This window comes from Pan paniscus, chromosome 7, assembly GCF_029289425.2.
Source record: "Pan paniscus chromosome 7, NHGRI_mPanPan1-v2.0_pri, whole genome shotgun sequence".
Taxonomy (NCBI): Eukaryota; Metazoa; Chordata; class Mammalia; order Primates; family Hominidae; genus Pan; species Pan paniscus.
In genome coordinates this window covers 29690529-29704834 of record NC_073256.2, presented here as the reverse complement: position 1 = coordinate 29704834, position 14306 = coordinate 29690529, and the positions used below count along the sequence as shown (strand labels likewise).

Genomic DNA, 14306 nt, shown 5'->3' with positions numbered 1-14306 from the left:
CATGTTTTGTCCAGTGAGAAATCTCACATGTGCCACAAGTGTTGCTCTATGAAGAAAGGATTGCTCATGATTTTTCATTGCATAACTTCTCCAGTAAGAAGTATTTGGTATTCCAAGAGTATTCGTTGCCCTTGAAAAGACTTTCCCTTGTTATTTAGCTTATGAAGGCTTTCCTCTCTTATTTTCCATTTTAGCAGCATTTTATCACTGTGTTTTCTTGTGAACATCAAGCCTGGTGCTTGGCTGAATGTTTATTCACAGAAAATACAAATAAAGGGTTCATCCAAGTAAAGTTTTCTCATGTTATTTGACAATAAATTGCAAATAAAAACATTTTCACACTGAATGCAGAGTTAGAGATTCTCTACCTGAAAGTCCCACATGTTTTAAGTTAAAGCTGTTGCTGAAGACTTTTAGTTGATTATGTTGACAGTTTCAGCTCTCTCATGTCATTTATGCTCAGATCACTAACAAGTCTTTGGTACATACATGTCATACAATTTCTCTTCCATATGAATTTATTGATGTGGGCTGGAGAATAAAGGTAACTGAAGTATCTTCCATGTTGATTACAGTATTTCTTCAAAATGTGAGTCTTTTGGCATGTTTAGATGCTACAACTACAGCTGAAGTCTCTTCCACATTCCTCACCTTCGTCATTCCTAACACCGTGTCATCTAAAGTCAGAATATGTTCTGAAGAAGTTTATAATTTTCTCTCCTGGGTGAATTTTCTGATGCTATTTAAGATTAGTACATTGACTGAAGGCTTACTCACATAAATGGCATTCATATGCCTTTTCTCCAGTGCGTGTTCTCTCATGTCATCTAAGGTCAGAAGACAGACTGAAGGCCTTCCCACATAGAAGGCAAGCATGTGGTTTCTCTCCAGTGTAAATTATTTTGTTTCCTCTAAAGCCAGAGTTTTCACTAAAGGCTTTCCCACTTTTATCACATTCATAACACTTTTTCCAAGGTGAGTTCTCTCATGTCTTCGAAGGTTAAAGGATTGAATAAAGGCTTTCCCACATTGATGACACTTATATGGCCTCTCTCCCGTGTGAGTTTTCTCATGTCTTCTAAGGTGAGAACACTGAGTGAAGGCTTTTCCACATAGATGACATGAATATGGCCTCTCTCCCGTGTGAGTTTTCTCATGTCTTCTAAGGTGATAACACTGAGTGAAGGCTTTTCCACATAGATGACATGCATGTGGCCTCTCTCCAGTGTGAGTCATCTTGTGCCGTCTAAGGTGAAAGCAATTAGTATAGGCCTTTTCACATAGATTACATTGATATGATTTACCTTTAGTATGAATTTGTCTATGTGGTTTAGGGGACAAAAGATTACGAAGGGATTTTCCACACTGTTTGCTGACACAGGGTTTCTTTCCACTATGAGTTAACAAACACTGAGTTATTGTGGAACTGTCAGTGCAATCTTCTCCCGAATCATTACATTCAAAAGGATCCTCCAGAATGAGAGAGTTCTCCTTTGGGACAAAGATTAAAAGCTCTTAATGGTTTACCCACATATATCTATACATTCATTTCACTACCTTTGAATCCTAGACCAAATATTCAGTGGTAGACCCCTGTTGAAATCTTTCCAATGTTTCTTGTGTGAAAGGAAATTAAATTTTGGGACCCCAAACTCATTTAACCAAAGGGAAAAATCAAGCTGGGAACTGGGTCACACAAACCTGCCTCCCCCTTCTGGTTCCTAAATAATATGGCTACAAGATGAAAAGCTATAAGCCTCCCCCATATTTTGCCCACAAGGAAATTCCTCATGAGCTGTTAAAATTACACCATGGCAATGCAAACTGATAACTTGTCTTTACAGGTGCAGTCATCCCCAGTTCACCAGACACAAATGCATATCTGATTGTTTCCCTGCCCCATGTTGCCTATGTTGTCTTATGTAAAAATGCAGCTTTCCTGCATTATTCCTCTGCCTCATTTGTTTATGTCATGTTATGTAAAAAAATCCAGATTCACTAAGCCAGAAAAATGCATGAATGACTATTTTTTCTACCCACCTTTTACATGAAAATTGTATACTTCTCAATATCCCACCCTTTCCCCTTTAAATTTGGAGCCTTCAAAATCATCTTTGGAGAAAGGCATACACCTGTACCCTGGATGCATGTCCTTAACTTTGGCAAATAAATCTCCTAAAATGATTGAGACTTGTCTTGTCATTTTTCTCGATTGACATTTGCATACACATTATCTCCTGCAGACACAGATATGTTCTCTTCTGTAACATCTCAACTGTAGAGTTATTGCATAATTGTGATGATATCAATATCTTTCAATGTCTGGGCATGAGCAATGTATATGCACTTGCTCTATTTTAGAGATCTCATGTTATGGTTTAGAACACAGGTCAATGTATTCACTAAATTCAAAGTCTCCAGTTTTTTTCTTTGCTTAGAAAGCACTTAATGCCAGCCTAATTACACTCAGGTGATTGTGCTTCATTACTAACTTAACCCATTACCATGTCTTTAACTTAGATGACTGGTGTACACAGCTATAAAACTTACCATTGTCATACTGGTGGATACATCTTTTCTGATGATAGGATGCATGGATATCATGTGTTTTTTCTTAAGGGCACTTTCCCTGTCTGAAATAATTGAAAAATAAATTGTTACATTGGTATTATGGTAATAAAATTGTTTGAAAAGCCCCAAGGCCCATTTACTTTTTTTCAAAAATTGACACTTAGATGTGGCAAGTGTGTCAAATGAAGAAACTACTTGAATAGAAGAAATAGATTGTACAGTGTCAGAAATTAGAAAAGATTTTTAAAATTAAAATGTGAATAGAGTTAAAATGGTGATGAGATATCAGGCAAGTAAATAGAGGGATAGTCTTCACAGGGATATCAGGGAAAGAGTCAGCATATGAAAGTTTAACCCCAGCCAAGTACATGAATTATCTTTTTCCCAAAATTAAAAGAAAAGAAAAAGAGGAGGACACAAGAGTAGCATCTGACACAAGAACAAAATGATAATAACATCTAAGGAATTCTGCTCCAGTAGCCTAACCTACATTTTAGAAATCATCACTCATTTAATAAAACCACTAATTAATATTCAACTGATATTATTCATTGACAAAGCAACTCCTCCTATTAGAGCACAGGACCCTGTTGCTTACCTGGATTCTGGTCTTGAAGAAATTCTCTTCCTTCCCGCCACAGCTCTTTTCCTTGCTCCAGCTGCAAAATTATATAGGATTTGCTTATCTGGTACCCTGTTAGTGGAAAGAATACATGTGTTTTGAGTTCACTGTCAATAAATGTGCATTATCACCAAGTGTAAGGCAGGCTATCAAGGAAGAATAAAAACAGTGAAGGTCAGCTCAGGCCACAAGACCTAGAACACAGAAAACTCCCCAGGATTTTTCTGACCCAACGTGAGACTAGAAAATAAATCCAAACCAAAGGGCCATCAGGAAAAGGAAATTCAAAATAGTCAGGACCTATGAAGGCTGAGTCCATGCCTAAGTTCCAAGACACAATGCATAATACACAATCTTTTCAGAAAGAGAGTAATTAAATCTCTGCACATTGTGTTTATTATTATTCTCACGCAGAACAAAAAAAAACATTCTATTTACAAAAATAATTGGTGTTCTATATGGAAAACATATTGCTATTGTTTTCACTAATTGGTCTCAGCTTAAGCATAGACTAAAGCAGAAGAGTTATTTAGAAAATATTTAATTTAATACATTGAAAATATTCATTATGTTCCCAGGTCTGTTATGAGTATTAGAGACTGAGTACTAAAGAAACCATGAAATACTTGTCAAGATTACATTCTAATTGAGTGACAAGCTAAATAAAATAAAATAAAAAGACAGATATTCATTTCAGATAGATTTAGAGAGTTCAAACTTTTTTCAGATGAGATCTGTGAGAGAATCAGAGAAGAGATTAGAGTGAGATATGGGGAAGCTGTTCTAACACTTATTGAATGAATGAGAGAATGTGTGTCTACATATGTACGTGAATGTTGAGGGACTCACCGAGGGGCACCAGGTGACTGATATTTTCCAGCATCACATCTCTGTACAGCTTTCTCTTGGATGTGTCCATCATGGCCCACTCTTCCTGGGTGAAGTCAATAGCTACATCTTCAAAAGTCACTTTCTCCTAAAACGTCACAGACATTTTAGTTTAGACAGAGAAATCCCTTTCAATGTCTGGAAGAGGAAGGCTGAGATGACATAGCTAGGAGCTGGGTATTCAGAATACTCAGTGTTTTTGGTTCCAGCCAGTTCATTCTCAGTACTAAGCTGGTATCTGCCTTTCAGATTCACTCACAGAGATATACCCACTCTGAATCCATTAAAGTTTACTATAAAGAAATATCGCATGAGGTGTGGCATAATATAACCCAGATATTTTTCAGTAATCTGTTAATCACCTCTACATAACTGATTATAAAATTTTCACTTGAACATTCATAAATAAAATGAAATTTACCATGAATTTCAAGTAAATTACAGATTTGTCACAAGGCAAATAACCATGATTTACTACTTTTTAAACATGACTGTGATGAAATAAATTATTTATCTAGATGAACCACGGGTTTCTCACCAATCAAATTGTTAAAAGACCTATGATGTGTTTTGAATAATCTAATGAACTAATAGAAAACATGTTTCCTATCTAGCAAATATTTATTAAATATAAGTCATTGGTCCCTTATTCATTAAAAAGTTAGAAAGTAATGAACCAGACTCCAGCATTCTTCAGAACTGAACAAGCTTTATGCAGAATATAGGATTCAATTCATACATATAGTCTCTCTAATGTTATATAATTCAGGTGTTCATGACAAGGCTTAAAGACAGTGTAGCAGCACAAGACAAGACCGCTGAGGCTGCTATACTGAGGAAATCTTAGTCCGATGATTCCTGTGATATGAAGCCTCCTGTTCTCAACTTTCTCTCGGCAATCTAAACATCAGTTATCATTGTTTCTCTTTTAAATTTACCTTCTCACTTCACTTGTTCAAAGATTAAAAAAGCCTCTTCATTGTTTTTTTTTTTTCTAACCAGCCCTTATAAAGCATTTCCACAGAACCCTAAATTGTACTCTATCTACTATATTCCTTCTTCTGAGTGTGCAACCATAATTAAATAATTATATTTCTTATATGTTACTTTCAGTTACCAGAAGGCAAAAAGGTTAATTACCAAAAGGTAAAATGAATGGGGATAAGAATAGTAATGACTTCTTTAGTTGTCCTTTCACAAAGTTTTTAAAAGCTCAAATATATTTTATCAAACTCTTCTTTTCCCTCAACACTGCACAGCTCTTGCCCAAGTCCTATCACACTGGATTTATTGAACTCAGCTGCTAGAACATCAGACTCATTGTTGGGCTGTGATGTTCTGCTCTTCACTCATTTCTGTCGCCTGCATTCATCACAATCCTAAGTCTATTTCAGCCAACAGTACAGTTAATGGGTCAATTATTTCCCTATGAGATTATAGGATGGATAGAAGAAAAAGAAATATATAAATGAAACCTCTAATATCTTTTTTTGTGAATAGTCTTAATGAGGGCTGGAATAAAGTAGTGCAATATTAGAAATTATATTGATAATTTAGGAGTCTTTGACACACGATACCCAACCTAGAGTCCTGAGAAAACTTAATTGGAGGCCAGATACCTGAAAGCCTCCTGACTGCATTTGGAAGACTCAGGCTGGGTGGATTTTACATCATAAAAACAAACAAAAAAAGAATAAAACTGAAACACCCATGCAAATTGGAGAAAACTGTCCATTTGCCAGCAATATGGGTATAATTTCAGTAGAAAGAGGCATCCCCTACTCACTAGTGAGTGCATTGTCAGGAACTCAGTTTCTCTCTGTCTTCCTCTGGATTTCCACTTGCAGACACCTTAGGCACTAAGAAAAGCTGAGGTTGGAGAAAGAACATGTGAGACACCAGTCTTGTGCACAATTTTCAGATCAACCTGTGATGAAAAGCCAGACTTTCACTGAAGTGTGACACCAGCTGCACCACAGCCTAACCAACAGACACAAACATGCAGAGGCCTCTCCTCTTTTCCTGTGGTCAAAATTAGGAAGCCTATGACTATGGTTGCTAACCAAGAAGGAACACAGATATCTTCTGAATGAGAACATCAAAAGCACGGAGTTTTGTATGTTAATTGGCACAAGTCCAGATATTCAATTCCCTCACTGATTTTAAAACACAGGGATCCCTGACTCCATCCACATGTGGAATATGATTTCCACCTATAGATAAACCCTGGGATTCTCAGATTTTATTATCCTAGCTTTATGCCCTAGCAATGTTTCTCCAACACCCACCACAGCCTTCTGAAGCCTTACTCCACTTTTACTTTCACTCAACTCTGACTTTTGTATTTCCCCTTGGAACGTGGAAATAATCAAGTAAGAATCTGTTTTAGGGTCGAGTGCGGTGGCTCACGCCTGTAATCCCAACACTTTGGGAGGCCAAGGCAGGTGGATCACCTGAGGTCAAGGGTTTGAGACTAGCCTGGCCAACATGGTGAAACCCCGTCTTTACTAAAAATACAAAAATTAACTGGATATGGTGGTGCTTGCCTGTAATCCCAGCTACTCAGGAAGCTGAAGCAGGAGAATCTCTTGAACCCGGGAGGCAGAGATTACAGTGAGCCGAGATCCCACCACTGCACTCCAGCTAGGGCAACAGAGTGAGACTCTCTCTCAAAAAAAAAAAAATCTGTTTTAGGATGGGGATAATCAATTGAGGGATTTATTTCACTTAGAGGGTCAACACTCCCATCCTGCTAATCTAGCCCTTAAAATCTCCTGCATCGGAAATTAGCAGGAGTACCCTGAGTCATGGTGTTTCTGTCCTGTGTATACAGTCACAATCCTCTAGGATGCTCAGAAAATACAAAATGACTTAGGGGTGGGAGAAATTTAGCAGCTCAATCTGATGTTTTACTAACATGGTATCTAAAATTCTTGCAATCATGGTTTATATTACTCTTTGTTAGCTGCAATATCTCTGATTATCATGATACATATTTGCTGAGAAATACCGATGTCCATGTATATATTCGTACATAGATATGTAGGTATATAGGTGCATATGTTTATATGAATGTATGTGTTTGAGACAGGGGGAAACAGGCATGTATTATTTCCCTGCTAAAAATATAAAAATAATTAAATATATTTTATGTGCAAGTGATAATTATGTGTCATAAACAAAAAATTTACTGACCCATTTGTACATGAAGTCCAGGAAAAATAAAAAGGGTAACTTTGTATTAATTGTGACATTGTGCTTACAGATGTACATATATTTCCTTATTTAACCCTCATAATAACCCTGCTGATTACAGTTTATTTACCAATTTAATAAATGATCAACAGGGTTTGAACAATATGACAAAATTACAAAATTAGAAAATGGCCCAGCAATACTTTTAATTATATTCTGCCTGTCACTGCCTCTTCTTGCTTTTTGACAAAATTACTCCCCTAACCAAGGTTCTCTATGATTCTGGGGACTCTGGCATTTAGACCCCAGTTCCCAAACATCATTGTGTCTATTTTTACTGCCACATTTAATGCACATTTACAGACTTCAACAAGCACTTTTCAATATCAACTTTTTTCTTATTCCTTGGACTATTTTCTACATCTGTTCATCAAGACTCCAGTAACATATGACTCCATCTGCCTGTCCCTTCCATGAATGTACCTGACAGTACATGTATTATGTAGTCTATAATTCAAGCAGAACAGATATTCCTTCAAAAAAAATAAGATATTAGAGAATGCCGACAAAGCTTCAGTGTAACCAGCTGTAACCCTTAATATTATTACCAAGTAAACTCTTCCTCGAATATCAAAATAAGATTTGGGCTTTAGAGAATATTTGTGTGTAATTATAACCCAAACATGAACTAAAAGTAATTTAACTGGTCATATACAGACCGTGCCAGGGACAAAAAAGGACAAATATTATAAGAAAGTTAAAGCATACTTATTTCATAAAGGATTCTTGTGTGGAATCTATAAAAACTATTTCAAGATGTAGAGATTAAATATATTTTAAAACACATACATACACAAGCAATCTTTAGGAGAAACTTTTAAAAACTCATGTTATGAGTCTAAAATTTTCATTAATTCATGGAAAAAAATGTATTGACAAACTTTTCACCAGAGCAGAAATAACAACTTATGTATTTGGTGACTTCAAGATGAGAGCCTGCACAGCTTAGTATCTCCCTCCAGATGTCTCTCTCTCTCTCTCTCTTTTTTTTTTTTTTTTTTTTTTTTGGTAGAGTTTCACTCTTGTTGCCCAGGCTGGAGTGCAGTGGCATGATCTCGGCTCACCGCAACCTCCACCTCCTGGGTTCAAGCAATTCTCCTGCCTCAGCCTCCTGAGTAGCTGGGATGACAGGCATGCGCCATCGTGCTCAGCTAATTTTGTATTTTTAGTCGAGACGGGGTTTCTCCATTTTGGTCGGGCTGGTCTGGAACTCCTGACCTCAGGTGATCCGCCAGTCTCCGCCTCTCGAAGTGTTGGGATTACAGGCGTGAGCCACCGTGCCCAGCCCAGATCTCTTAAAAAGTCATGAGGAATGAGCCATTCTGCATCCTCAATATTACCTTAATATTTTAAGGGCACCCGTAAAAATTAAGAGGCCGACTTGTGACTTCTTAGCCCTTTCACGGCTATTTAGACACACCTTAGTGAAGTATTAGGAATGCGGTATTAGGTCTCAAGTTCCTGGACAACAAAACCATGTTCTCCAACAGATCTTCAGTAAAAATAGCTGATGTCTATATTGTTTTGCCTGTCCTTTCCCTTCCTTTTAATTCAGAACTGCAGTCTCGAAAAGTCCTACTATTTAGTAGATTCTCTCAATTCTCAACACCAGTGCTATACAATGTTGAATGACATCTCAGGTGCTAGGGAAACAGCAAGCTGACATTCTAGCAATGAACAAATAGAAAAGCAGAGATCACCACAGAGTAAAAGAGAATAGATTTTTTTAAAGTATGAAACCAAAACGAATATATGTCAGATTACACTATAAATGGAAAATCCTATTATCTTGATGGGATTGCAAGTCAGATTACACTATAAATGGAAAATCCTATTATCTTGACAGGATTGCAAGCCTCTCATGGCTTCCAACCTCCAATATATTCAAAGCAGTTCAGGAATGGTGAAAGTGGAATGGAATTTAAAATTATTCTAAGGTTTTATGTGTGAAAGCACCATGCCCTGAAACAAAATATTTATTTTTAAAGTGCATAATGAACACTGCATACAAAGTTTGTGTAACAGGAGAGAGGAAATATCTCCCATTTTAAAAAAAGGAATATGCAACATATTTACATACAATAAAATTAAATTAAATTAAAATACAGCAATGGAAGACAGAATCTAACATCTGAAAATCAAGGGATAAATCTATTTTAAATAAATTTGGCACAATTTTTAAAGTACGTTATGAAAAATAATAATACCTGAATATAGTACGTAAAAGTACCAATACAATAAAGCTAAAACAATATCGATGGAAAAATTATTTGCTGTGCATTATTTTAAAAAAGTAATCTAAGTACTTACCTCAATAAGGTAAATGAATGAAATTTAAAAATTGCTTGAGAAAATCTGTGAAAGGAAATGAATATAGAGAAGCAGAATATAATTTAACTATAAACCACACAAATAGAATTTAAAAATAAGTGGTAGCCAACATGCCCAACATGATTTTCTGTGATGAAAAAAATTCTCTATATCTGCATTGTCCATTTAATTATAATTAATTTACAGTTTATAGTCACATGTGCCTAGTAGTTACTATATTGGTCAATACAGATCTAGAATCTTGGAGGAGGCAGTTAAAATAATGAGATATGGCCAAAACAAAAATGGAAAAGGCACACAAATAGTGAACACAGAATATGAGAATGTGAAGTAACAATTCACACAATAAAATGTAATAATGAGATGCTGCCTTGATGGGGCAAATGTCTAATGATATACAAGGCTTGTCTTGCTACAGGTAGAAGAGCATGAGCAGGACAGGAGAGGACTCTTCCCCTACCCACTAGAAATGTCAGGTGATGGCCTGTCAATTATCACATTGCCTCTCTAAAAATGATAATTAGGCAGCACCAGAGAGAGGCCATTTCCTGATGGTCTACACCTGTTAACATCAAAAATGTTAATTAAATGCAGACCCCAGGAAGAAGCAACTTCTTGGGCATGCATGTTAAGAGACAAAAATGGCAAAGCATAATCTTCTGGGGGCACACTCCACCGGAAAAGGAAAGAAAGCTTCAGATGGACATGCATATAACTCCCTAAACACACCGTGCATGCTCAGTTTCAAAGGGTAAGGAAAGCACTGTGCATGCCGGAAACTCTCCCTAAAGGAAGAATCATGGAAAAGAGGTAAACCCATCGCAGGATCAATGTTAAAGACTCTTCTCTTTTCTTTCTTGGACCTTCAGGCATCTTCTCGGGTCTCTTCCAAGAGAATTTTCCTCTCCTTCCTGTTCTAAAGCCTTTTTAAATAAACTTCCACTCCTGCTCTGAAACTTACCGCTCAGTCTCTTTTTCTGCTGTATGCCCTTCAGTCAAATTCTTTCTTCTGAGGAGGCAAGGACTGAAGCTGCTTATGGACCCATGCAGATATGCTGCCAGTAACTGGAATCTCTTCTACTGGTAACAGTATCATTGTAAGGGAATGAGGCCAGTTCACATCTCAGTGCTTGGAGAACTCACCAAAAATAAAAAGTTGGAGGATGCAGTGAACTTATCTACCTTCCAAGGCAAGTCCCACAAGCAAGCAGCAAGACTCTCTTTCCCCAAGGTCTTAAACTCTTCAGATGCTCCTTCTCTGGGAAAATGCATCCTCTGATTGGCTTCCCCTTATATATATAAAAAATTAATAAACCGAATCACCACTACATTCCAAGAGACATGTCCCGATTGCACAGACACGGAATCTAATCAAAAACTTCATTCTGGAGACACTCCCTGTTCAATTTGATTGGATTTTTGAGATTACTACTAAAAACCCTCACATAAAGTTGGAAACCAAAGAGTTAAGTCTATTTTGAAGGAAAAATGTGAAGATTAATTCCTTTTTTTTATTCATAAGTACTTTTGAGTGTATTATATGTACTAGAAAGCATTCGCAGTCAAGGGATACAGCAAGAAACAAGACAAACTAGAATCTTCTGGAGACTCTATATTCTAAAATTCTTTGGAGGTAAACTGGACTTGAAAACAAATGGAAGGTGAATAGATATAAAAAGTTTCAATGTTCATGATGATGTAAAAAAATAAAATATATTGCAGAAATGAAGTCAGGAAGTGTTATAGGGGTCATGTAGTACTTGTAAGACCACTGGTATTGTCTGAAATTCAAGCAGGCTGCAGAAATTTGGGTAACTAAAAGGAAAGCAGATGCTAATAGAAGACAATGAAGAAAGGGCCTCAAAGACATTTCAGAGACCTTGGCTGGTGGCAGCCCCTCCCCTCAAAGGCCTGGAGGCCTAGGAGGTAAGAATCGTTTTGTGGGCTGGGCCCAGTGCAAGCACAGGACAGTGCTCACAGCATTCTAGGTCTCAGCCACTCCAGCTCCAGCCATGGCTAAAAGGGCCCCAGACATAATTTGGGCCAGCGCTTTAGAGGGTGCAAGTCATAAGCCTTGGCAATTTCCATGGGGTATTAAACCTGCAGGTGCACAAAGTACAGGAGTGCACTGCTGATAAAGATATACCTGAGACTGGGCAATTTACAAAAGAAAGAGGTTTAATTGGACTTACAGTTCCACATGGCTGGGGGGAGGCAGAAGGCAAAAGGCATGTCTTACATCACAGCAGGCAAGTGAGAGAATGACAGCCAAGCAAAACTGGTTTCCCCTTATCAAACCATCAGAACTCGTGAGACTTATTCACTACCACAAGAACAGCATGGGAGAAACTGCCCCCCATGATTCAGTTATCACCACTGTGTCCCCCCACAACATGTGGGAATTATGGGAGTACAATTTGAGGTGAGATTTGGGCGGGGACACAGAGCCAAACCATATCAGAAGACTTCGCCTGGATTTCTAAAGATGTATGGAAAAGCCTGTATGTCCAGTAGAAGCTGCTGGGATGGAGACTTCATGGCGAATGTCTACTACAGCAGTGCAGATGGAAAATGTGGGGTTGGAGCCCCCACAGAGTCCACACTGGGGCACTGCCTAGTGGGGCTCTGAGAAGACAGCCACCATCCTCCAGACCCTAGAATGGTAGATCCACTGACAGCTTGCACCCTGAGCCTGGAAAAGCTGCAGGCACTCAACACTGACCCTTGACAGCAGCCATGGGGACAGACCCTTATATCCAAAAGAAAATAAATTGTTCTACCATAAAGAAGTGTGCACTCATATATTTATTATAGCATTATTTGCAATAGCAAAGACATGGAATCAACCTAGATGCCCATCAATGTTAGAGTGGATAGAGAAAATACAGTATATGTACACCATGGAATACTACACAACCATAAAAAAATTATGTCCTTTGCACCAACATGGATGCAGCTGGAGGCCATTATTCTAAAATTATGCAGGAAGAGAAAACCAAATACCATATGTTCTTAGTTATAAGTGAGAACAAAGCATTGGTTACACATGGATGTAAAGATCGGAACAACAGATACTGGGGACTACTAGAGGGGGAAGGGAAGGTGGGGACAAAGGCCTTAAAAACTGTCTATTGGGTATTATGTTTTCTATCTGGGTTACAAGATCATCCATACTCCAAGCCTCAGCATCACACAATGTGCCAATGTAAAAACCTGCACATGCATACCCTGAATCTAAAATAAAAGTTGATTTTTTTTTAAATGGGCAAAAATCTGGCTAACATGGTGAAACCCTGTCTCCACTAAAAAAAAAAAAAAAAAAAAAATTACAAGAAATTAGCAGGGCATGGTGGCGGGTGCCTGTAGTCCCAGCTACTTGGGAGACTGAGGCAGGAGAATGGTGTGAACCTGGGAGGTGGAGCTTGTAGTGACCCGAGATCATGCCACTGCACTCCAGCCTGGGTGACAGAGCAAGACTCCATCTCAAAAAAAAAAAAAAAAAAAAAAAAAAGGGCAAAGATCTGGATAGACATTTCCCAGAAGAACAGATACAAATGGCCAACAAATATATGAAAAAATTTTTACCATCTCTAATCATCAGGGGGATGCAAATAAAAACCACCATGAAATATCATCTGATACCTCTTAGAATAGCTATTATCAAAAAGATGTATAACAAGTATTAGTGAGGATGTGGAGAAAAGATAACCCTTGTATACTTGTGGTGGAAATACAAATTACTATGTCCATTTCAGATAATAGTATGAAGGTTTCTCAAAAATTTTTTAAAATAAAACTACCTGCTGATGAGGCTGTTGAGATATAAGAACACTTACACTGTTGGTGGGAATGTAAATTAGTTCAACTATTGTGGAAGACAGTATGGTGATTCCTCAAAGACCTACAACCAGAAATACCACTTGACCCAGCAGTCCCATTACTGGGTATATACCCAAAGGAATATAAATCATTCTATTATAAAGATACTTGCACACATATGTTCATTGCAGCACTATTCACAATAGCAAAGACATGGAATCAACCCAAATGTCCATCAGTGACAGACTGGATAAAGAAAATGTGGTACATATACACCATGGAATACTATGCAGCCATAAAAAGGAATGAGATCATGTTCTTTGCAGGAACATGAATGGAGCTGAAAGCCATCATCCTCAGCAAACTAACCTAGGAACAGAAAACCAAACACTGCACATTCTCACTTACAAGTGGGAGCAGAACGGTGAGAACACATGGATATTAGGAGGGGAACAACTCACACTGGGGCCTGTTGGGAGGCAGGTGGAGGGAGAGTATCAGGATAAATGGCTAATACATATATGCAATGGAATATTATTCAGTGTTACATAATAATGAAACCCTGTCATTTGTGACAACATGGATGGACTTTGAGGGCATGACGTTATATGAAATAGGCCAACCACAGAATGACAATTACTATATGATTTCACTTGTATTTGAAATCTAAAATAGACAAACTCACAAAAGCAGAGAGTAGAATGGTGGTTGCCAGGGGCCGTGGTGCTGGGGAAATGGGTAGATGTGGTTAGAGTACAAAGTTTCAGATATACCGCATAAGTAAGTTCTGGAGGTCTCGTTTACAGCATAGTGCTTACAG

The 14306-nt window shown here is 37.8% G+C and overlaps 1 protein-coding gene across 1 annotated transcript; it reads right to left on the bottom strand.

Annotated features, from left to right (window-relative positions):
* Positions 1-823: 823 nt before the first annotated feature.
* LOC129395883 (zinc finger protein 705D-like) lies at positions 824-5879 on the bottom strand. Its single transcript, XM_063607063.1, is given in 7 exon segments — positions 824-969; positions 972-1132; positions 1217-1491; positions 2551-2633; positions 3170-3265; positions 4043-4169; positions 5868-5879. Coding segments are annotated over 7 exon segments (900 nt in total).
* Between the last annotated feature and the right edge of the window lie 8427 nt (positions 5880-14306).